Genomic DNA, 22,454 nt, shown 5'->3' with positions numbered 1-22,454 from the left:
AAGACCTAGGCATACAAACAACTCAAAATGAAGTTGTTCTCATGGCAGCTTTATAACAGCTTTATAATTTTTAAAAAAGAGGTGGAGCATATCACACTTCTAATCCCAGCACTCAGGAGGCAGTAGCAGTTGGCTCTCTGAGTTTGAAGCTAGACTTGTCTACAAATTGAGTTTCAGGACAGCTAAAGTTGTTTTATAGAGAAACCCTGCCTTGAAAAACCAAAGGAAGAAAGGAACCTAGTAATAAGATCATAAAATATATCTTTTTGTTGTTTTTGTTGTTTTTCCAAGACAAGGTTTCTCTGTATTGTTTTGGAGGCTGTCCTGGAACTCGCTTTGTAGACCAGGCTGGCCTCGAACTCACAGAGATCCACCTGCCTCTGCCTCCCGAGTGCTGGGATTAAAGGCGTGTGCCATAAAGAAGTTTACTGGATAGCTATTATTATCAGGGTTACCTTATGAGGGCTGTTAGTCTCATTGATTAAAGAAGATATTTATTTACTCTTTTTATTTTTAAAATCTATGTATATGAATGTTTTGCCTGTAAGTATGTCTATAACATGTGTGCTTGGTGACCACAGAGGTCAGAAAAGGGTGTCAGATCCTCTGGAACTGGAGTTACATACAGATGGTTTTAATCCATCATGTGGGTCCTCTGCAAGAGCAGCCAGTGCTTTTAAGTACTGAGCCATCTCTCCAGCCTCAGACTACTACTACTATTTCTTCTTCCTCTTCTTTTTTTTTGGGGGGGGGTGGAGACAGGGTTTCTCTGTATAGCTCTGACTGTCCTGGAGCTCACTGTGTAGACCATGCTGGCCTCAGTCGGCCTGCCTCTGCCTCCCAGGTGCTGGAATTAAAGGTGTGGGTAACTACTGCCCAACCCTCCTCCTACTTCTTCATTCACATACATAAAAGAACAAAAAAGAATGAATGAGACCAAATTAGATAGGAAAACAATAAAAAAGGGTCAGAAACTATTATAAGTTTCCTTTTTTTTACTTGTTTTTCCTTCCTTCCCTCCCTCCTTCTTTTCTTTCTTTGTTTTTTTTAAGCCCAGGTTTCATGTAACCAGGTTGGCATTGAACTCATTATGTAGTTAAAGATAGCCTTAAATTCATGGTCCTTCTATCTCCACATCTCAGGTTTTAGGTTTAAAGGTGTGTGTCATCGCACCCAGTACATTTATTGTGTTTGGGGTTCAAATGCATGTGGGCATTCGTGATTGTGTGTGTGTGTGTGTGTGAGAGAGAGAGAGAGAGAGAGAGAGAGAGAGAGAGAGAGAGAGAGAGAGAGAGAGAGAGAGAGAGAGAGAGAGAGAGCAAGGCAACTCTTATAAAAGAAAGCAGTTTCAGAGGATCAGTCATTGTCATGGCTGGGAGCATGATGGCACACAGGCATGCATGATGATAAGTAACTGAGAGCTTTTATACCCTTATCTATAGGCAACAGAGAGAGACTGGGCCCCAGAAACCCTCTAAGCCCTAGTGATGCATTTCCTCCAACAAGGCGACACCTCCTAATCTTTCCAATCTTTTCAAAGAGTTCCACTCTCTGGTGATTAAGCATTAAAATATATGTGCCTATGGGGGCCATTCTCACTCAAGCCACATTTTGTTTATGCAAATGTATGTGCCCATGAAGACTAGAGAATAATGTATGATGTCTTCATGTATTGCTCTTCACCTTGCTTTTCTGACCTGTCTCTCCTTGAACCTGAAACTCACCCACTTAACTAGGCTAGCTGACCAGAAAATTCTAGGGATCCTCCTGTCTCTGCTTCCCTCTCCCCAGGATCAGGTTTACAGAGGCCATTGCACCCAACAGCCTTCCTTCCTTCCTTCCTTCCTTCCTTCCTTCCTTCCTTCCTTCCTTCCTTCCTTCCTTCCTTCCTTTCTCCCATTTGAGACAGGGTTTCTCTATGTAGCTCTTGGTGTCTTAGAACTCACTCTGTAGACCAGGCTGGCCTTGAACTCACAGAGATCCACCTGCCTCTGCCTCCTGGGTACTGGGATTGAAGTCATGCCCCCACACACAACTGGAGAATGAGTCTATGGCTTTGCGCATGCTAGGCAAACTGTCTTCTATTGAGCTACAGCCCAACCTGCTTTATCTTTGTTCAGGAAATAATATTTGTGTTCATTTGTTTAAACTTGGTCTCCGTAACCTGGGCAGGCTTCAAGCTTATAATACTCATAGCCTCTTGAATGCTGAAGTGTCAAGTTCTATTTGCTTTTTTAGTAAGTATCCTTTTCTTCCACTCCCTGAGTATTGTTCATTCTTTATGTTGGAGAGTCATTTGTTTTATTAATATGATTTGAAATTTTTACATACTTTTCTTGTGCTTTACAGAAAGAAGGCCTTTCTAAATTCAACAAGATTTATGAATTTGACTATCATCTATATGGCCAGGTAGGTAAAGTGTTTCCATCATAAAGCTGACATATAAGACAGGCATGGTGGCTAGCCTATAATGTAATCCTAATATTTGGGAAGTTGAGACAGTAGGTTTTTTTTTTTTTCCTCCCTTTGGTAGTGGGTCATGGTGACATGCACCTTTAATCTCAGCAATCAGAAGACAGACAGGTAGATCTCTGTAAGTTTGAGACCAGCCTGTTCTACATAGGGGGGTCCAGAACAGTGAGGACCATAGAGAGACCCTTCTCAACAAGTGGGAGGTGGGGGCTGGTGAATGTGGTTGTGCTGCTGATTTTGGTTTTTCAGTTATATTTGTGGTCCTTTTTTTCCATCAGCTGTGTTTGTTCTTAGTTCTGTTCATTGTTATTTTCCTTTCCATTGAATGATTTGGCAAATATAATTACAGAAAGACTAACTTTCATTTTGTTGTTACTCAGAATGTTACTATGATAATGACTTCAGTGTCTGGACATTTGCTGGCTCACGATTTCCAGATGAGGTTTCGGAAATGGTCAGTACAATTAGTATGGGAAGTAAGCTGTGACAAATATCACAAGGATTTTGAAGCATGTTGATATTACCATGTCATTTATAATAATTAGTAAATACTAATTCATAATACTAAAATTACCTAGAGTTATATGACCTGCTATAAGTTTTTATCATACCTTTAGAATAAATACCCCTAATAGACTCTTTTCAGTGAAGTCTGAATTGCATTTATTCCATTGCAGATGTGTATAAACTCACGTGTTTCTTCTCTGCTTCTCCTATCAATCTGCTTGGGGGAGGGGACAGTTCGTAATGCAGAAGCCCATAGCTTTCCTCTTAATCTCCTGCTAGTTTTCCTTTCTCTCTCTTTTGAGACAGTCTATTTCCAGCCGCCTTTCTGACTAGTGTTCCCAGGTGCTGGATGTCTGGCACATGCTACCTGCCTAGCCTTATTTTTTGGTTTTGCTTTGGTCGTTTTTTGTTTTTGGGTTTTTTGCTTGTTCTTTTGGGGGGGCAAAGAGGGGGTGGGAGTGGGTTTTTTTGTTGTTGTTGTTGTTTCTCTTTTGAGACTGGTCCATCTCCAGGCTCTCTGACTAGTGTTCCCAGGTGCTGGATTTCTGGCACATGCTACCTTGCCTAGCCTTATTTTTTTGGCTTGGTTAGTTTTTGTTTTTTTTTGGTTTTGTAGCTCTCCAGGCCATTTCCTATGGGAGGTCACCTGTGTGCCTGCTATAGTTAGATGTTCTTAATGGAGGGGCTCTCTGTCCATGATGGTAAAGACCTCTGTGTTTCTGTTTCTATTCTAGGCAGAGCTGCAATCCTGTAGTCCTCTTTGAAGCGGAAATTGAAAAGTACTGCCCAGAAAATTTTATAGACATCAAGGTAAGATCTATGGAGATTAAAACAACTAGAAGCCGGGCGTTGGTGGCGCACGCCTTTAATCCCAGCACTCGGGAGGCAGAGGCAGGAGGATCTCTGTGAGTTTGAGGCCAGCCTGGTCTACAGATTGAGTTCCAGGACAGCCTCCAAAGCCACAGAGAAACCCTGTCTCGGAAAAACAAAAACAAAACAAAACAAAACAAAACAAAACAAAACAAAAAAAAAACAACTTGAAGTCGCCGGGCATTGGTGGCACACGCCTTTAATCCCAGCACTCGGGAGGCAGAGGCCGGAGGATCTCTGCGAGTTCGAGGCCAGCCTGGTCTACAGATTGAGTTCCAGAACAGCCTCCAAAGCCACAGAGAAACGTTGTCTCGAAAAACCAAAAAAAAAAAAAAAAAAAACAACTAGAAGTCATTGAACTGAGTTGTTTCTATATTTTTAATGCATTGGAATTTTCCACCAACCTCAGTATCATAATTAATTATTTATTTGAGACAGAGTCTCACTATGTAACCTTGGCTGGCCTGGAATATAGTATGTAGACCAGTCTAGCCCCAAACTCGTAGAGATCCACCTTCCTCTGGTGGGATTAAAGATGTACACCACCACCAGTATCATGACTTTAAAATGTTTTTTCCACTTATTGTATTGAACATGAACTCACAAAGTATAAAAACTGATCTATTAAAAGGTGCAATGAAAAGGACAAACTTTGCACATACTAAGTAAGGCTGAAGCCACCCCCGATCCTGCGCTGTCTCCCCACCACTTGGGTCTCCCACCATGCGAGCATGAGCCAGAGCAAGAGAGAGTGCACTTTCTGATTCAGCTTTTCAGTCCTTGTGTAGTGCCCCAGGCCACACCCTCAGGCCGGTACCCAAGCTATTGGTGGGAAGAATTCCCATAACGCTGTTTGGAAAACATGGCCTTGCCATATAACCTAGGTTGGCCTCACCTGGCACAGATTCCTGTTTCTTCCTGTCAGATAAACTTTAGAAGCTTCAAAATAAGATGGAGCAGTATGGACCCACATCTCTTACTTCCAAGGGTGAGGCAGGAGGATCATTGGAAGTTCAAGACCAGTGAGGACTACTTAGCATGACCTTATCTTGAAAAAATTTACAAAAAAAGAAACCGGGCAGTTGGGGGGAACAGGGGCAGGTGGATCTTGAGTTACAGACCAGCCTGGTATACAGAGTGAGTTCCAGGACTGCCAAGGAACAGAGAGGAAACCCTGTCTTAAAAAAAGAAAACTGTCAGGCCAGCAAAAGCCTGGTGACCAGTGTTCACTGCTAGGAACCAGTGTAGAGGTGGAAAGAGGGTTTGATGTGGCCCAGTGCTGAAAATTGCTTCCTGTCCTTCCAAAGGACCCAAGTTCAGTTCCCAGCATCCAGGTGGGCTACTCTGAAATGCTTGTAACTCCAGTTCCAAGTGATCTAACATCCTCTTCTAGAATCTGAAAATACCCACATACCAGTGGTACATACTCACACAGAAGCACGAATAAGTTAAAAAAAAAAACTCAGCCTGGAGAGATGGCTCTGTGGTTAAGAGCACATGCTCACCTTCAAAAGAATTCAGGTTCAATTCCCAGCTCACACATCAGGCAGGACACAACCATCTGTAATTCCAACTCTAGGGGATCCAGTATGCCCAACCCTATCAGACTCCTACCTTTAAATATACATAACCCACCCACCAACACACACATATACACATAATTAAAAATAATAAAATTTTAAAATATTTCTAAGGTGAAAGGACAGAACTGACTCCACAAAGTTGTTCTGTGGCATCCACATGCCCTCCCACACAATAATAACAATAATAATAGGGGTGGGAAAGTTTATTAGAATGAAACTCTGGGAACAGGCCTGGGAATGTAGCTCCTTTTGTAGAGTGCCTCATACTCCATAGCACACACCTGTAATCCCAGCACTGGGGAGATGGAGATAGAAGGAGCCAGAGTTGAAGGTCATTCTCAACTGTATAGCCTGTGCAGGGCCAGCCTAAGCTACATGAGACTCTGTCTGGGGAGGGCAATTGGGAGGAACTTATTCAGTGACTGGAGCTTGAGCAGAACTGATGGTCGATTTCATCATATTGATGAGGTTGTGTGAAACCTTCAGTCTTCTGTACATACACAGATCTGGAGGACTGTAGCAGACACCATACCATGAGCAATTTTTTCTGCTCTATCTCCTCACACCCCACCCCCCAAGTTTGAATACTCCAAGACCAGCTCTGATCCTCACCTTGATGGACTCTTCTATTGTTTTGTTTGTGTATATGTGTTTTGTTTTGTTTTGTTTTCTTTTTGAATCAGGGTTTCATTCTGTAGCCCAGGCTGACCTGAAACTCACAGCCATCTACCTCAACTTCCCCTGTGCTGGAATTACAGACATGACCTATGTTGCCTAGCTAAATCAGATTTTTTCTTTCTTTCAAATTTAACTTAATTTTTTTAATGTGTATAAGTAGTTTGCCTGTATGCGTGTCAATGACTACATGCATGTCTGGTGCCCCCCCCCTCGAGGTCAGAAGAGGGTGGAATGGATGGCTGGGAGCCGCATGTGGTCCTGAGGAAGAGCAGCCACTAAGCCCTCTCTCCAGCCTCCTAAATCAGATTCTTAGTGTGAAGGAGCCAAACTTCCCTGCTCACTGCACTTGCCCTATAATTGCAGAAGACTCTGGAACGAGAAACACAGCACTGTCAGGCACTGGTGATCTGGACTGACTGTGACAGAGAAGGTGAAAACATCGGGTTTGAGATTATCCATGTATGCAAGGCTGGTGAGTCTATTGCCGAGTGTCTCTGCATGGGGGTTATAAGTAGTCTGTGGTCAAATTCCTGATTCACACACAAAATCACACACATACACATTAAAAATAATTTCTTTCTTTTTTTTTTTTCAAGACAGGGTTTCTCTGTGTAACAGTCCTGGAATTCGCTCTGTAAACCAGGCTGGCCTCGAACTCACAGAGATCTGCCTGCCTCTGCTTCCTGAGGCCTGGCATTAAAGGGGTGTGCCACTACCAACTGGCTTCCTAAAATAAAATTATAGGAGATCTTTTAACTGTTCAAGTTCTACTTTTTCTTAAAATTAAACCAAAAGATCCAAGTAAAATTTAACTCTCATAACGTTCGCCTAAAGTATTTGTGGCTGAAATTGATTCCATTGTTATTTCTAACAAGACTTAAATTAAAGATTATAATACTTTGCCCAGCCTGAATACAGGGGGAAGTGCTTAGTCTTATGGCAGCACGACATGCCATACTTTGCTGAAGCCCATGGAGTCCTGCCCTTTTCTGAGGGATTATGAAGAAGTGTAGATTGGGGGGAGGCAGAGGGGAGAAGGTGGGAGGGAGGGGTAGCTGTAGTTGGGATGTAAAATAAACAAATTGCTAGCCAGGTGTTGGTGGTACACACCTTACACCTTTAATCCCAGCACTCAGGAGGCAGAGACAGGCAGATCTCTGTGAGTTCAAGGCCAGCCTGGTCTACAGAGTGAGTTCCAGGACAGCCTCCAAAACAATACAGAGAAACTCTGTCTCGAAAAACAAACAAACAAAAATTGTTATATTGGATTATAATACCCTTCGCCTCTTTGTTCTTTGTATTCTAATTAATTTAAACTAATAGGTGAAAGGTAAACCAGCTTCTTGTACTGGTTTACCTGAATGTCATGATGGTTTAAAAACAGTTGTGCTAGGCAGTGGTGGTGCATGCCTTTAGTTCCAGCGCTTGGTAGGCAGATGCAGGAGGATCTCTGATTTTGAGGCTAGCCTGCTCTATAGAGTGAGTTCCAGGACAGTCAGAGCTGTTATGCAGAGAATCCCTGTTTCAGGAGAAAAAAAAAGAAGAGCAGTTGCTTTTGTGCTGATGCATTTATGATTAAGTTTGTTATCTGTGCTGCCTTCTCTCCTACAGTAAAGCCCAATCTACAGGTGTTGAGAGCCCGTTTCTCTGAGATCACACCGCATGCCGTCAGGGCAGCCTGTGAAAACCTAACTGAGCCTGACCAGAGAGTAAGTGATGCCGTGGATGTGAGGCAAGAGCTGGATCTGAGGATCGGTGAGGAGCCAGATGGGGCTGCCCATTGTCTTAAGTAGCATCTTGGTGTTAGGTCATAGGACCAAAAATAAATTTATGGTTCACTGCTTTCTTGTTCCTCCTTCCTCCTCCCTCCTCTCGTAGGAGCTGCTTTCACGAGGTTCCAGACCCTGCGGCTCCAGCGGATTTTCCCTGAGGTCCTGGCAGAGCAGCTCATCAGCTATGGCAGTTGCCAGTTCCCAACCCTAGGGTTTGTGGTGGAGAGGTTCAAAGCCATTCAGGCTTTTGTGCCAGAAGTCTTCCACAGAATTAAAGGTAAAGCTCCAAGAGTCTTTGCTCTGGGATCTGCTGGCCCCGGAAGATGAGGGGGCTGCAGAGCTTAGTGAAGGTATAATTTTCATTCAGCCTTGTTGTCCTTCACCCTGCCCATCATGGTAGTCTTTTGAAAGGACCCTTAGAAGTCTAGAACCCCTCCCTGTATCATAAGCTTTGGTTTTTCACTGTAATGTACTATTTTCTGTCTGTCATGTGATGGCTTCTCTGATATAGTTCTGCCTGTCTCTCTCCCATACAGTAACTCATGACCATGAGGATGGGACTGTAGAGTTCAACTGGAAAAGACACCGTCTCTTTAACCACACAGCTTGTCTCGTCCTATATCAGTTGTGTATGGAGGTAAGTTGTTCTTTGAGAGCTTAGGGATCTAGAAGCATTGTATACACTCCCAGAAACTTTTCTGTTCTATTTCCCACTGAGCTTTGCTTGCTTATTGGCTTAGAGTTTATATCCCAGGGCCTGCTGGATGTCTCAGTGCCTGCTGCCAAGCCTGAAAATCTGAATTAAATCCTTAGGAAACAGATGGTAGAAAGAGAAAACCAACTTCTAAAGACTGCTGTCTGTGTTCCACATGTGAGCCTCTGTGTGTGTGTGTGTGTGTGTGTGTGTGTGTGTGTCTGCACGCACATGCACACATCGCTTTTTTGGAAACCAACATGGTTAGAAAACCATGAAAATAGCACTAAAAGTGTGCAAAGTGGCCAATCATGATGGTGCATTCTTGTAATCCCAGCCTTTAGAAGACTGAGGCAGGTTCAAGGCCAGCATTGTCTATGCAACCCTGTGTTATACAAGTGTTAGAAACTGATGGTGCTTCATAGACAGATACTGACATAAAATTACCTTAGAATGAGCTTTGTTAGAGTTATAGGCTATGACCATGGCCAACCTTTATAATGCTCTTAAAATGGGAGAAGCATTAGAAGAGATTTAGTACCATACCATAAGCAGCATGATAGAGTCTTAAAGGAAAGCCTTCAATTCTGGAGACAAAGGGGAAATTCTGATTATTACAGGTTAGTGTTGTTTTGTTTGGTCAGAGCAAATGGGGTCATAATTCAAAGGTGGTCCCTGGGGAGTCTGGGATTTCTCCCCACTAGACTCTTAGTCTGAGGCCTGTGTGCTAACAGTTACAGCAGGAACTTGTAAGATCTTTGTCCTAAGGGAGAGGCAACAGATGGGCAGTAGTCCTGATCTAACAGCAAGGAAAGTCAGGTATAACAGTGCATGCACTTGGAAGGTAGAAGCAAGAGGATCAGCTCAACTCCTGGTGAGTTTGTATCTAACCTGGGCTACATGAAACCAAGTCTCAAAAGATTTTTCTAAGTAGAATTTTTAGATAAAGTCAGAAATTTTACAAGTAGATAGCTGAAATCTCCCTCTGAAATATATACTTTCAACAGAGGTTAGGATGGGTCATCTAAGCCCATTTAGAGCTGGACCCCTGGACCTGGGAAGGAATTTAAACATTTGGTCCAACATCCTTCTGTTGGTCACATGAGGAAGTGAAAATCACAAATGAAGTGAAAGTCACAAATGAAGGAAGTAATTCTGGAAAACAATAACACCAGGACAGAAATACAAGAGAAAATAATAGAAGATGACATGGGAGTAATATGGAGACTATTTATTCTAGATGAAATGAGAGTAACATTTGAGCAATTGAATTCTATCCCAAGGGCCCACATAGTAGAAAGAAGAAACCACCTCCTGCAAATTGTCCTCCAACCTTCACATATGCTTATAGTATGCACACATCACCTACACACACACACACACACACACACACACACACACACACACACACACAAATAAATTAGCATAATCATAAACGCCTCTTGTACTTCTTTCTGTTAGACTATCCTGGCAATTAATGGCAAGTGATAGACTTTGAGCTCCTTGGAAAGAAAGAGCAGCTGGTCCCCACTTTATTGTGAAAGAGAAATTTGGATTATGATATACAAATCTTCTCTTCAGCAAACCATTTAAGTTCATGTCCATTTATAGTGTCTTTGAAAGTTTTGCAGTTTGTATTGTGTAACTTTTACTGGTTTATGTCTCGGGTATGAAGGTATATGGTGCTCAGGTTGGAACCTTAGGCCTCATGCATGCTAGGCAAGTGCTCTGCCCCTGACTTATACTCCAGCCCTGAATTATTATCCTGAATTTTAAAAAATATGTGACAGGGAGCATGTATAGGTAGGAGACTTGACTCAGATCACAGACTATGGAATTTCATCAGTTTTAGACTACTTAAAGACTTGTGAGCTGGGTGGTGGTGGCACACACCTTTACTCCCAGCACATGGGAGGCAGAGGCAGGAAGATCTCTGTGAGTTCTCAGCTAGCCTGGTCTACAGAGTGAGTTCCAGGATAGTCAGGGCTGTTACACAGAGAAACCCTGTCTCAAAAAAGCAAACAAAAACAAAGGACTTGTGAAAATATCTTTCAAAGTGGGAAGGAAGTGATGGCAGCCTAGGGGAAAGGGAAGAGGAAAAAGGGGAGGTGGGGGGAGAGACCGGCCTCTGGTGACAGAAGCAGTGGAAGAGAAGGGGCAGACAGACAGACAGAGAAGGATGGGGAGGGAGGGAGGGAGGGAGGGAGGGAGGGAGGGAGAGGTGAGGGAGGGAGGGCCCTTTTAAAAGGGAATGTAGAGACTATGCATAGGTGGTGCTCTTAGTAGTGGCTGCAACTGAGGGCATATCCTGTCAGAACCTCAAGGACAGACTAGTACAGATGCCTGAATACTAACAACGGGGACTTGAGGTGGTATACTACAGGCTAATGTGGGCTGTGTGCTTGATTTTCTAGGATCCCACGGCAACTGTGGTAGAGGTCAGATCTAAGCCAAAGAGCAAGTGGAGGCCTCAAGCTTTGGACACTGTGGTATGTTCCAGATAGGCTGTTCCAGGCACTAAGGAACAGTTACTTCCTGTTGTTGGGGCTCCAGTTCTGCATAGGCTGTGGCCCAGTGGAAGGAAGAAATATCTATCACTCAAATCTCAAGGCCACTCAGAGAAGCTCGGAAGACCTGAGTTAGCTCAACCTCTTACAACAACTATTATATATATAAAGTTTTGAGACCAAAAGAGGAACTCAAGTGATCCATAATGCAATCTTTATGTAATCACATAATTTTGATGTCTTGTTGGTCCTTTTTAAAATTATTGTTCATTTGTTTTGATTCTTTTGAGATGGGATCTCTAACAGGGTCCTAACTGTCTTGGAACTCACTCTGGCCTCAGAGATCTGCCTGCCTCTGCCTCCCAAGTGTGGGATTCAAGTCATACACCACCATGCCCAGCCTCTGTCAGATTGTCAATAGACAGAAACGGCTCAGGGGATTAGAAAGCTTCAAAGGATGTTTTCCAATGTCTAGGGGAAATTTTGAGATTTTGGTCATGCTCAAAGTGTGGTTCTCATATTGCCTGCATTAACTTCATTTTCTTGTCAGACTACTTATTAAAAATACAGTTTTCAGCTGGGCAGTGGTGGTGCACACCTTTATTCTCAGCACTCAGTAAGCAGAGGCAGGCAGATCTCTCTGAGTTTGAGGCCAACCTGGGCTATAGAGCTAGTTCCAGGACAGCCAGGACTGTTGCAGAGAAACCCTGTCTTGAAAAATCATAAAGAAAGGAAGAAAGAAAGAACGAACACAGATTTCAGCTAAGGAGTGATAGCACTTAACTGTGATCCTAGCTATCAAGGAAGCTGATGCAGCTAAGGCTAGCCTGTGCTACATACAAAGCTCTTGTCTTAAAAAAAAAAAAGATACATGATCTGGGGGCCTGGTAGTAGTGGCCTATCCCTTTCATCCCAGCATTCAGAAGGCAGATACAGGCAGATTTCTGTGAATTTAAGGCCAGCCTAGTCTAAAGAATGAGTTCCAGGACAGCCAGAGCTGTACAGAGAAACCCTGTCTCAAAGACAGAAAAAAAGGAAGGAAAAAAAAAACCCACAAAGAAACCAACCACACACTATCTGAGCTTGCCAACTCCTTGGGTAAGTATCAGGTGCACATTATCTTGAAAAACCACTCAGTGCTTCCTTAGGAAGATGTGATGCTGGTGATCACAGCATTTGGGATGTAGAAGCAGAAGACTCATGAATTCAAAGACAGCCTGAACTATATGAGATACTGTTTCAGATCAAAGAGAAAAATATCTTTTTTATTGATGTTTCTGTGGTTTTTTGAAACAAGTTTTATTCTGTAGTCCTGGCTGATCTAGAACTCACATAGACCAGGCTGACCTAGATCTCACAGAGATCTGCCCATCTCTTCTTCCCAAGTGGCACCATGCTCTTATTTGTGTTTCCTTGTTTTGGTTGTTTAGTTGGTTGATTTTGTTGTTGTTCTTGTTAAAAGTTCATTTTAAACAAATCCCTATTGGTTGTGATCTGCCTGGCTGACTAAATCCCAGGGATCTTCCTCTGGGCATGATGGATGTAACTGAAGTAACAGGGCTAGAACTTCCTGGAGATGAATTAGGGGCTCGTGTTGAGCCCGCACTCACAAGCTTCACCCTTCTATCTCTGTTGATAGGAGCTAGAGAAGCTGGCTTCTCGGAAATTGAGAATAAATGCTAAAGAAACCATGAGGATTGCAGAAAAGCTCTACACACAAGGGTAAGTGTAAGAACTCATCGAGCAAGCTGGAACTACCCTCTTCCCTGCCTTTCATACTATGGATTTACTCCAGGGCCTTGCACAGTAATTAGCACACTTCCATTATACTAAATGCTGCTCCTGACCCCTCAGCAATTCTCCTGGGTCCTGGCATGTGTCAGTCAGCAGGCAGCACCTTTAGGAGCTGCTTGCCTGTTAGAATCTTCCTACCTCTGGGATCAGTGAGTGCTCTAGCTGTGAAGTGTCCTTGCTGTCCACTTACCACTCTTGAGAACATGGAAGGTGGGTTGTCCAAATTCAGTGCTGTAAATATAAAATATCTTAGTAATATGTTGCTTATGATTTAGTAAAGCCACTGGCTATCAGAATCCAAAGCTAACCACACCCACAGAGCCAGGCAATGATGATGCATACCTTTAATTTCACCAGCCACACTAGTTAGCTATAGAAGCTGGGCAGTGGTGGCACACACCTTTAATCCTAGGACTCAAGAGACAAAGGCAGATGGTTCAAGGCCACCCAGGGTTACATTAGAGAAACTACTCACACGAAGGATATCTCAGCACTAGGAATCCCACACCTTTAAATCTCAGCTCTAGAGATATATAAGATAGGAGCTGAGCATTCATAGTCTCAGAGATTTATTCTCCAGCCATGCTGAGGACAGGACAGCCCTTTCAGTCTGAGCTAGTGGCCGGCTGCTTTGCTTCTCTGATCTTCACCTTGAACCCCAGTATCTGTCTCTGGGTTGTTATTAATTGTGCTACGTAGATTTTAAAGATGTATGTGAAAATAAAACACAAAACATCCTAATTTCTTTCTTTTTTTACACTAAGGATTAAATCTAGGTCATCCCTTACATGTGCTAGAATGCTGCACACTCTACAGCTGAGCCATATCAACAGTTTTTTTCCCTTGATTTATTTATTTTTATTTTATTCATATGAGTGTTTGCCTGTATGTATGTCTGTGTACCACATGTGTGTTTGGTGTCAGAAGAAGGAGTTAGATCCCCTGGAATTGGAATTACAGACAGATGTTAGCTTCCTTGTGAATGCTAGGAATTGAACCTGGTCTTCTGGAAGAAGTGCTCTGAGACATCTTTCCAACACCTGAGCAACAGTATTCTTTATATGCTTTAAGAAAAGTTAGGGGGCTGGAGAGGTATCTTGGTGGTTAAGAGCACTGGCTACTCTTACAGAAGACCCAGGTTCAATTCCTAGCACCCACTTGGTGACTCAAACCATCTGTAACTCCGATTCCAGAGGATCTGACTCCCTCCTCTGACCTCTGAGGACCCCAGACATGCACCTGTGCCACATACATATAAAACATAGAATAAATAAACCTAAAAAAAAACCTTTTTAAAAAAGAAAAGCTATAGAGGGCTGGAGAGGTGACTCAGGGCTTAAGAGCACTTGCTGCACATGCAGGTTCAATTGGCAGCACCCCCCTGGTGACCCACAACCATCTCTTACTCTAAGTCCAGGGGATCCCGTGCTGGCTTCTGAAAGCCCAGGCACAGTGATGGTGCACATATGTACTTATAAGTAAAGCACATAAATAAAATAACAAAGTTGATATTTAAAATAGAGAATGTGCTATTGGAACAGTCAAGTCCATTGGGACGCACACCACACAGGATCCTTCTGTCAGACTGGTTGTTAAGAGGGGCCAGTGGTATGCCCCAGGCCACTGCAGAGTCGGAGATCTTTATTCTACATTGTGCTTCTGCCTTCTTGTCTATAGGTTTCTAGAATGGCCTAGCAGGAAAGCTCACTGCTTTCCACCCCTTAAGGGGCCCTATCTCCAGCTACCGGCTCAGGTAGTTTATGGTTACATTAGCAGTGTCATGTGGGTGACTACAACTTCCAATGGTTACAAACCAATGAAAAGGCCTAATCATGTCATTTTGGTGTACTTTTCTCTTAGGTACATCAGCTACCCCCGAACAGAAACAAACATCTTCCCCAAAGACTTGAACCTGGTTGCGCTGGTGGAGCAGCAGACCCAGGACTCACATTGGGGAGCGTTTGCTCAGAACATTCTAGAGCGAGGTGGCCCCACTCCACGAAATGGAAACAAATCCGATCAAGCTCACCCTCCCATTCACCCCACCAAATACACCAGCAGCTTGCAGGTTAGTTTTTCTGTGTGTGAATCCTGCTGGAGTGCAGCTCAGGTACAGGGTGGATAGTAAGGCTGGACTTTGCTTCATGGGTTCTGGGTTTTGGCAACAATGATAGCAAAATATCTTTTATTTCAAGAGGGGAGTGAAGGAAGTCTTCAGTGAATCTGTTTTTGTTTTAAAATTTTCCAACCTTTATGTTAAGACAAGGTTTCACTATGTAGACCAGGCTGGCCTCAAGCTCAGAGATCCACCTGTCTCTACTTCTCAAGTACTGGGATTAAAAGTATGTGCCGCCAGGCGTTGGTGGCGCACGCCTTTAATCCCAGCACTCAGGAGTTTTAGGCCAAGAAGAACTCCATAAAGAGACCCTATCTCAAAAAAAAAAAATCTACAAGAGTACAGCTTCCCAAGGACACAGTGTTGCAGGGCTTGTGGAGTCATGTGTTCTAGTCTGTGCAAACTTGCAGCTCACAGTGGCATAAACCAAGTTGAAACTCCAATAATGCTGTGGTCCTTGAGACATGCTCTTCAGAAATTTAACACTCTTTCTTTTCTTTAGGGAGATGAACGGAGACTATATGAGTTTATCGTTCGCCATTTCCTGGCTTGCTGCTCCCAAGATGCTCAGGGGCAAGAGACTACCGTAGAGATTGACATTGCTCAGGAACGCTTCGTAGCCCATGGCCTCGTAATTCTGGCCCGTAACTACCTGGATGTGTATCCATATGATCACTGGAGTGACAAGGTGATAAGGAGGTGGGCCCCGCCCAGGGAGGGGCAGCAGTTGTGCTCCAGCCCTGTGTTGCCTGATGGAGTAGGGCTGAGCTGAGTGTGATGACAAAACCGATCTGAACTCTGCACCTGCTCCTCCTGTAGCTCCTCCCTGTCTATGAGCAAGGCTTCTGCTTTCAGCCCAGCACCGTGGAAATGGTGGATGGGGAGACCAGCCCACCCCAACTGCTTACCGAGGCTGACCTCATTGCCCTCATGGAGAAGCATGGTATTGGTCAGTATCTTGAGTAGGAAGTTCATGATTCTTGGACATGTTGTAGGCCAGGCATGACCTCCTCTTAGGGAAGACATCATATTCCTATCCCTATTCTATAGTTTAAGTGAAGGGCTGGGGTGTAACTAAGTGACAGAGCACTTGCCTATCATACACAAGGCCCTGATTCCATCCCAAACTCCAACTCAAAAAAAAAAAAAAAAAAAAAAAAAAAGATAGTGAAGTCAAACCAGCAAAGTTAAAAACTTACCTAGGAAGGCCGGGTGTTGGTGGCACATGCCTTTAATCCCAGCACTCGGGAGGCAGAGGCAGGAGGATCTCTGTGAGTTCAAGGCCACCTGGTCTACCAAGTGAGTTCCAGGACAGGCTCCTAAACAATACACAGAAACCTTGTCTCGGAAAAAAAAAAAAAAAAAGAAATCTACCTAGGCTCCACAAATTCCTGTGTTGTTAATATCTGTACAAATAACTCCATGGCTAATGTGCTTGTTTTTAGTTTGTTTTTACAGTGCTGGGGTAGAACCCAGAGTCTTGTACAAGCTAGGAAAGCACTCTGACACTGACCCTGGGGGACCCCAGGCTTTCCAGTGTTCTTGATATAGGTGTTTATTATGACTCAAGGTGTTTATTATGATATATATGTAATGATATATGTGTTTATTATGACTCAAGAGTCAGTTGAGGGCACCTTATGCCCTTTGGATTGGTTGTTCATTTTGATTAAAAACAAATAGCCTCGCCAGGTGGTGGTTGTGCACACCTTTAATCCCAGCACTCAGGAAGCAGAGGCAGGTGGATCTCTGAGTTTGAGTCCAGCCTGGTGTGCCCAGTGAGTTCCAGGTTAGCCATCATGACACAGAGAAACCTTGTCTTGAAAAAAAAGAGAACAAATGCTCAAGAACTGAGTCAGGAAGATTGCAGCTTCCAGGGCTAAACTGGCAATTTAGGAAGTTCCTATCTCAAAATTAAAAAGGAGTAGCAGGGCTTATAGTCCCAGCACTTGGGAGGGTAAAGTAGGCAGGAAGATCAGGAGTTCAAGGTTACCCTTGCATGCATAGCAAGATCCTGCCTCAAAAAAAAACAAAAAAACTGTATACAAAGTAGTACAATTCCAGGGGCTGGAGAGATGGCTCAGCAGTGAAGAGAGTTCTCTGCTGCTGCAAAGGATTTGAGTTCTGTTCCTAGCTCCCATGTCAGATGGCTCATGATATCTGTAATTCCAGCTCCAGGAGATCTGATGTCCCTTCATGGGCACCTGCATCCACATGCGTGTGCCCAGGCAGAGATAAAGTTCAAAATAAGCCATGTGGTTTGGTATGTCACTGAAATTTTGGTTTGTATCTCCTAGCAGCACAGCTCCACTTAAAAGGTCCATCAGGCTACAGTTTAAAATAGATTTGAATAGAGATGGACAAAGAGCAATACTGGAGAAATGCAAGCGTCACATATATACATGAGGTGCCACGGGCACTCAGCCACAGTCTGACGCAGGAAAGGAGAAGGCTTTAAACGAAAAGTTGTAAGGCTGGGATTGACAATCCTGATGGGCCTTCGAGTTAGGAGGGAGGAGAGTCAGGGTGGCCTCTGAGATTGCTAGTCTAAGTCAGATGTGAAAAAGAGATCTTGCCTGCAAAAGATAAATGAGGTACCCAAGGCTGTGCTGGTGCTGCTGACTGTATCAACTCAGAATAGTGGGAATATGAGATGGACATGGTGGCAAAAACCCGGGATCCCAGCAGTTGAGGATTTGTAGTTCAAGGACAGCCTTGGCTGCATAGCAAGCTCAAGGCCAGCTGGGGCAATACTAGACCCTGTTGGTGGTGACGACGACGACGACGATGATGATGATGATGATGATGATGATGATAAGGAAATGGTTTCTAGGTACGGATGCAACTCATGCAGAACACATTGAAACCATCAAAGCCCGGATGTATGTGGGACTTACCTCAGACAAGCGGTTCCTCCCTGGTCACCTGGGCATGGGACTTGTGGAAGGTAAAACAGGAGGGAAGTTGCAGTGTCGACAATGGGGTGGCCAAAGCATCCAAGTTCCTGGTGGTGTCATTTAGAACCTCACAACTCTCTTCTTCTGCAGGTTACGATTCCATGGGCTATCAGATGTCCAAGCCAGACCTCCGTGCTGAGCTGGAAGCTGATCTCAAGCTAATCTGTGAGGGCAAGAAGGATAAGTTTCAAGTTCTAAGGCAGCAAGTGCAGAAATACAAGCAGGTTTTCATTGAAGCAGTGGCTAAGGCAAAGAAGTGAGTGCCAGACCCTGCTCCCCTGTCCGGTGGTCCCATAGCTTCCAGGCATGCCATACTATGCTTCATGCATATAAACATATTTAGTTTAATTTCCTGGCACACTTGGACTCTAGAATGATAATGCCTTTGTTTGCCAGTTACCTGGCTGATGGAAAGCATTTATTGATACACAAGCTAGGATTAGTTCCCAGAGGACACTTCCACAAGGATAGAAAGAAGACTGGTACTTTCAGCAGCTCTAGGCTGGTACTCAAGGTTAAATCGGTCATGGTGGCTCATGGTTTACCAGTTGTGTTCAAGTACTGGAGACATAAAGACTGTGTTCTATGCTTTCAGACAGCTCAGTTCATGTAGGACCCGGAAAGCAGTACACCCAGGGAAAGCACAGTACACACCTGCTTGTGCACCTTGTCCTGTGCATCTCTCCTGTCTGGCTGTTCTGAGTGCTGTAAGCCACCCAGTGAATCAGACCATAGGGACCATGGGAAGCCCCCTTTGTAGTCAGAAGCACAGGTCACATCCTGAAAGGGGAACAGTGTTGGTCACTGAGCTCTCATTCTTTGGGGTCTGACTTATTCCAGGTAAGTGCAGGACTGACTTTAATTAGGATACTAGTATCCACTGGACAATAGTCTATATGGCTATTATATGGATGGCAAAAAATCCCAGTTTGAGTTTGGGGGTTGTGCGTGTGCACGAGCAGGTATGCATGCTCAGTGAGTGTGATTGTGTACATGCCAAGGCAAATGTAAGCAAGTCAGAGGCCAACTTTTAGAAGACAATTCTTGTTTTATACTGGGGGGTGTTCCAGGGATCAAGCTCAGGTTGTCAGGCTTGCACATTTACCCACTGAACCTTTGTACCAGCCCCAGTTTGTGTTTTTAATCCTTTAGACCACCCTGTGGCAGGGATATAGACAGACATTGCTAAATTTGTACGATTTGTGTCTGCCTGGGGCCAGGGACAGTGGGATGGAGAGCTCCATCTTTTCTCTGCCCTCTGTTTTTTACATTGGTCTATGGCTCCCTGAGGCTTGTTCTACTCTCCTGTGTATTCTAGATACCTAAGAGTGCAATAAAGGCCTTTTTAGTGAAACTGGTTTGTATATCTGCTTTATCTTCAGATTGGATGAGGCCTTATCTCAGTACTTAGGAGAAGGGACAGAGGTGGCACCACAAGAAGAGATCTACCCAGCCATGCCAGAGCCTGTTCGAAAGTGCCCACAGTGCAACAAGGATATGGTCCTCAAGACCAAGAAGAGTGGTGGGTTAGTACCTGGCTCCCTCTTACCTCTGTTTACCCAGTATATGCTGGGCTGGCCAGCTAGCTCTCAAAGGCCCTAATTAGTTCATCGTTATTTAGAGCCGGGCCTATTGTTGGAAGACACTGGGTAAGATGATACAACTGTGAGGGTAGCAAGGTGGCACCTGGGTGCCTATGCTATGGGAATTTATACTCCATTAAAAGGAGGCAGGGTAGAATGGCTCAGCAGTTATGAGCACTGGATGCTCTTGTAAAGGACCCAGGTTTGGTTCCTAGCACCTACAGACACCTCACAACCACGCATAACTCTAGTTCCAAGGAATCTGATGCCCTCTTCTGATCTCTGAGGGCACCAAGCACCTAAGATAATCTGCCGCTGCTGCCACCACACACACACACACCCTGTGCAAGGGTCCTGTCTATTTCACAGTGCTGCATTGAGAGTGGGTTTGTTTTTTTTTAACCATTGTTTTACTTTATGTGTGTGTGCCCACAAGCATGCAGATGCCTGCAGGATCCAGAAGAGGGTTTGGATCTTCTAGAACTGGAGCTGTCCAGTTTTGGTGCTGGGAAACAAACCTGGGTCCTCTGCAAGAATGGGTAGTGTTCTTAACCATGGAGTCATTTCTTTAACCCCAGGGATTTTTGTTGTTTGCCTACTTTTAGTTTTGTTGTTTGAATTGTAGGAGTCAAACTCAGGACCTCAAATACTTGGCAGGTTTCTACTACCTACCCCTAACCCAGAATGGATTTCTGTTTTGTTTTGTCTTTGAGCCAGGGTCTTTTTATGTAGCCTAAGCTAACCCTGAGCTCTAAATCCTCCTGTCTCACCTTCAGAGTGCCTGGAATATATGCATACATTACCATACTGGGCTAAGAGTGGCAAATTTTTGTTTGTTTGTTTTGTTTTTAGAGACAGGGTTTTTCTGTGTAGCCCTGGCTGACCTGGTACTCACTTTGTAGATCAGGCTGGCCTTGAACTCACAGAGTGGCAATTTTTAAAGAGGTGAGACTAAACACAATATTGTATGTGTATGCACAGGTACTTCATATATGACTTCACCTTAGTCAGTGGTTTTTTTTTTTTTTTTTCAAGGCAGGGTTTCTCTGTGACTTTGGAGGCTATCCTGGAACTAGCTCTTGTAGACCAGGCTGGCCTCGAACTCACAGAGATCCACCTGCCTCTGTCTCTCGAGTGCTGGGATTAAAGGCGTGCGCCACCACCACCACTACCACTCCCCCTACCCTACCCCCCTTGTTTTGTCTTTTAAACAGGGTCTCATTCACTAGGTAGCATGAGATAGTCTAAAACTCAGTAAGTAGCCCAGGCCTGCCTCACACTTGCTAAAGCTTCCTCAGCTTCCCAGGTGCTGGGATTATTTAAGGGAGAAATACCACACCTAGTCACTGATGGTGTTGATCTAAGTAGATTCAGCAATAGCTGCATATCCTCTGTTCTCACAGGGCTTCTTTTTGTAGCCTTGGCTGCTCTGGAATTTGTTCTGTAGACCAGTATCTTAGGGTTCTCTATTGCTGTGAAGAGACAATATGACCATGGCAACCCTTATAAATGAAACATTTAATTGAGGGGGCTCACTGACAGTTTGGGAGATTCTGTCCATTATCATCATGGTGGGGAGCATGGTGGCATGCAGGCTGACATGGTGCTGGAGGAATAGTTGAGAGTGTAGGCAACAGGAAGTGGACTGACAGTCACACTGAGGGAAGCTTGAGCAAAAGAGACCTTAAAGACTGCCCCTACAGTGACACACTTCCTCCAACAAGGCCACGCCTCCTAATAGTGCCACTCCCTTTGGGGGCCATTTTCTTTCTAATTACCACAACCACACTGGCCTCTAATTCACAGAGATTGACCTGCCTCTGCCTCCTGAGTACTGGAATTAAAGGCATGAGCCACCACTGCCTGGCTATAACTGCAATTTTTGTTTGTTTTGCTTTGTTTTGTTTTGTTTTTTGAGACAGGGTTTCTCTGTAGCTTTGGAGCCTGTCCTAGAATTCACTCAGTAGACCAGGCTGACCTTGAACTCACAGAGATCCTCCTGGTCCTGCCTCCTAAGTGCTGGGATTAAAGGCATTGCCACCACCACCCAGCTATAGCTTCGTTTTTTTGTTTGTTTTTTGTTGTTGTTGCTTTTTTGGGGGGGATTGAGAAACAGGCAAGAAGGATTTTCTTATGGTAGAATATGATGGAGAACACCTTTAATCCCAAAACTCAGGAGGCAGAGATGGTTGAATCTCTATGATCAGGCTAACTTGGTCTATATAGCAAGTTCCAGGGCTAGCCAGTGAGACCCTGTCTCAGAAAACCAAGACAATGAAAAAGGGTCTTCCTGGCAGATGGATGTAAGCAGTGTACCTTCTGAATTCCTGGATTTGACCTGTGTGCTCTGCTCTCCAGGTTCTACCTTAGCTGCACAGGGTTCCCAGAATGTCGGGCAGCTGTGTGGTTTCCTGACTCGGTGCTGGAGGCCAGCAGGGACAGCACTGTGTGTTCCGTTTGTCAGCCCCCCGTGTACAGGTGAGCTGGGTGTCTCTGGGGCATGCACTGCAGAGCTCGCTCCTGTCCTCGCACTGGCACCCAGGCAGGAGTGTCTAGGGTAGAAGTTCTCCACCTGTGGGTTCCAACCCCTTTGACAAGCCTCTTTCTCCAAAAATATTTAAAATATTTACATTACACTTCATAACAGTAGCAAAATGACAGATATGAAATAGCAGCAAAAATAATTTTAAGGTTAAGAGCCACTACCACATGAGGTGCTGTATTAAAGGGTCACAGAATTGAAGAGGTTGAGAACCACTGCTCTTGGGAATTCTGTTCTCAGCTCGCAGTCTCAGCATCAGCACCAGCAGCTGACTGATCTAGTTTTGCTGTGCTCTGCAGAACTCATAGTGACTCGCCTGCCTCTTCCTCTTGAGTGCTGGCACTTGGCACATGCATTTCTTTTTTTGTTTTGTTTTGTT

The 22,454-nt window shown here is 44.3% G+C and overlaps 1 protein-coding gene across 3 annotated transcripts in view; it reads left to right on the top strand.

Moving 5' to 3' along the window:
* Positions 1 to 22,454, top strand: part of Top3a (DNA topoisomerase III alpha) — a 41,433-nt gene that overhangs the window by 13,375 nt on the left and 5,604 nt on the right. For all 3 annotated transcript variants that reach the window (XM_040748780.1, XM_040748782.1, XM_040748779.1), the window contains 16 exons: positions 2,350 to 2,409; positions 2,853 to 2,926; positions 3,714 to 3,789; positions 6,474 to 6,582; positions 7,722 to 7,865; positions 7,989 to 8,159; positions 8,419 to 8,519; positions 10,991 to 11,065; positions 12,723 to 12,805; positions 14,738 to 14,945; positions 15,496 to 15,681; positions 15,813 to 15,942; positions 17,827 to 17,940; positions 18,041 to 18,206; positions 19,333 to 19,476; positions 21,892 to 22,011. In XM_040748780.1, coding sequence (XP_040604714.1) covers positions 2,350 to 2,409; positions 2,853 to 2,926; positions 3,714 to 3,789; positions 6,474 to 6,582; positions 7,722 to 7,865; positions 7,989 to 8,159; positions 8,419 to 8,519; positions 10,991 to 11,065; positions 12,723 to 12,805; positions 14,738 to 14,945; positions 15,496 to 15,681; positions 15,813 to 15,942; positions 17,827 to 17,940; positions 18,041 to 18,206; positions 19,333 to 19,476; positions 21,892 to 22,011 — 1,961 coding nt within the window. The remainder of the gene's footprint in view (positions 1 to 2,349; positions 2,410 to 2,852; positions 2,927 to 3,713; positions 3,790 to 6,473; positions 6,583 to 7,721; positions 7,866 to 7,988; positions 8,160 to 8,418; positions 8,520 to 10,990; positions 11,066 to 12,722; positions 12,806 to 14,737; positions 14,946 to 15,495; positions 15,682 to 15,812; positions 15,943 to 17,826; positions 17,941 to 18,040; positions 18,207 to 19,332; positions 19,477 to 21,891; positions 22,012 to 22,454) is intronic.

The sequence above is a fragment of the Mesocricetus auratus genome, unplaced genomic scaffold (assembly GCF_017639785.1).
Source record: "Mesocricetus auratus isolate SY011 unplaced genomic scaffold, BCM_Maur_2.0 Super-Scaffold_100007, whole genome shotgun sequence".
In the NCBI taxonomy this organism is placed as follows: domain Eukaryota; kingdom Metazoa; phylum Chordata; class Mammalia; order Rodentia; family Cricetidae; genus Mesocricetus; species Mesocricetus auratus.
Note: the sequence above shows the minus strand (reverse complement) of the source record. Positions and strands in the feature narration are given on the sequence as shown.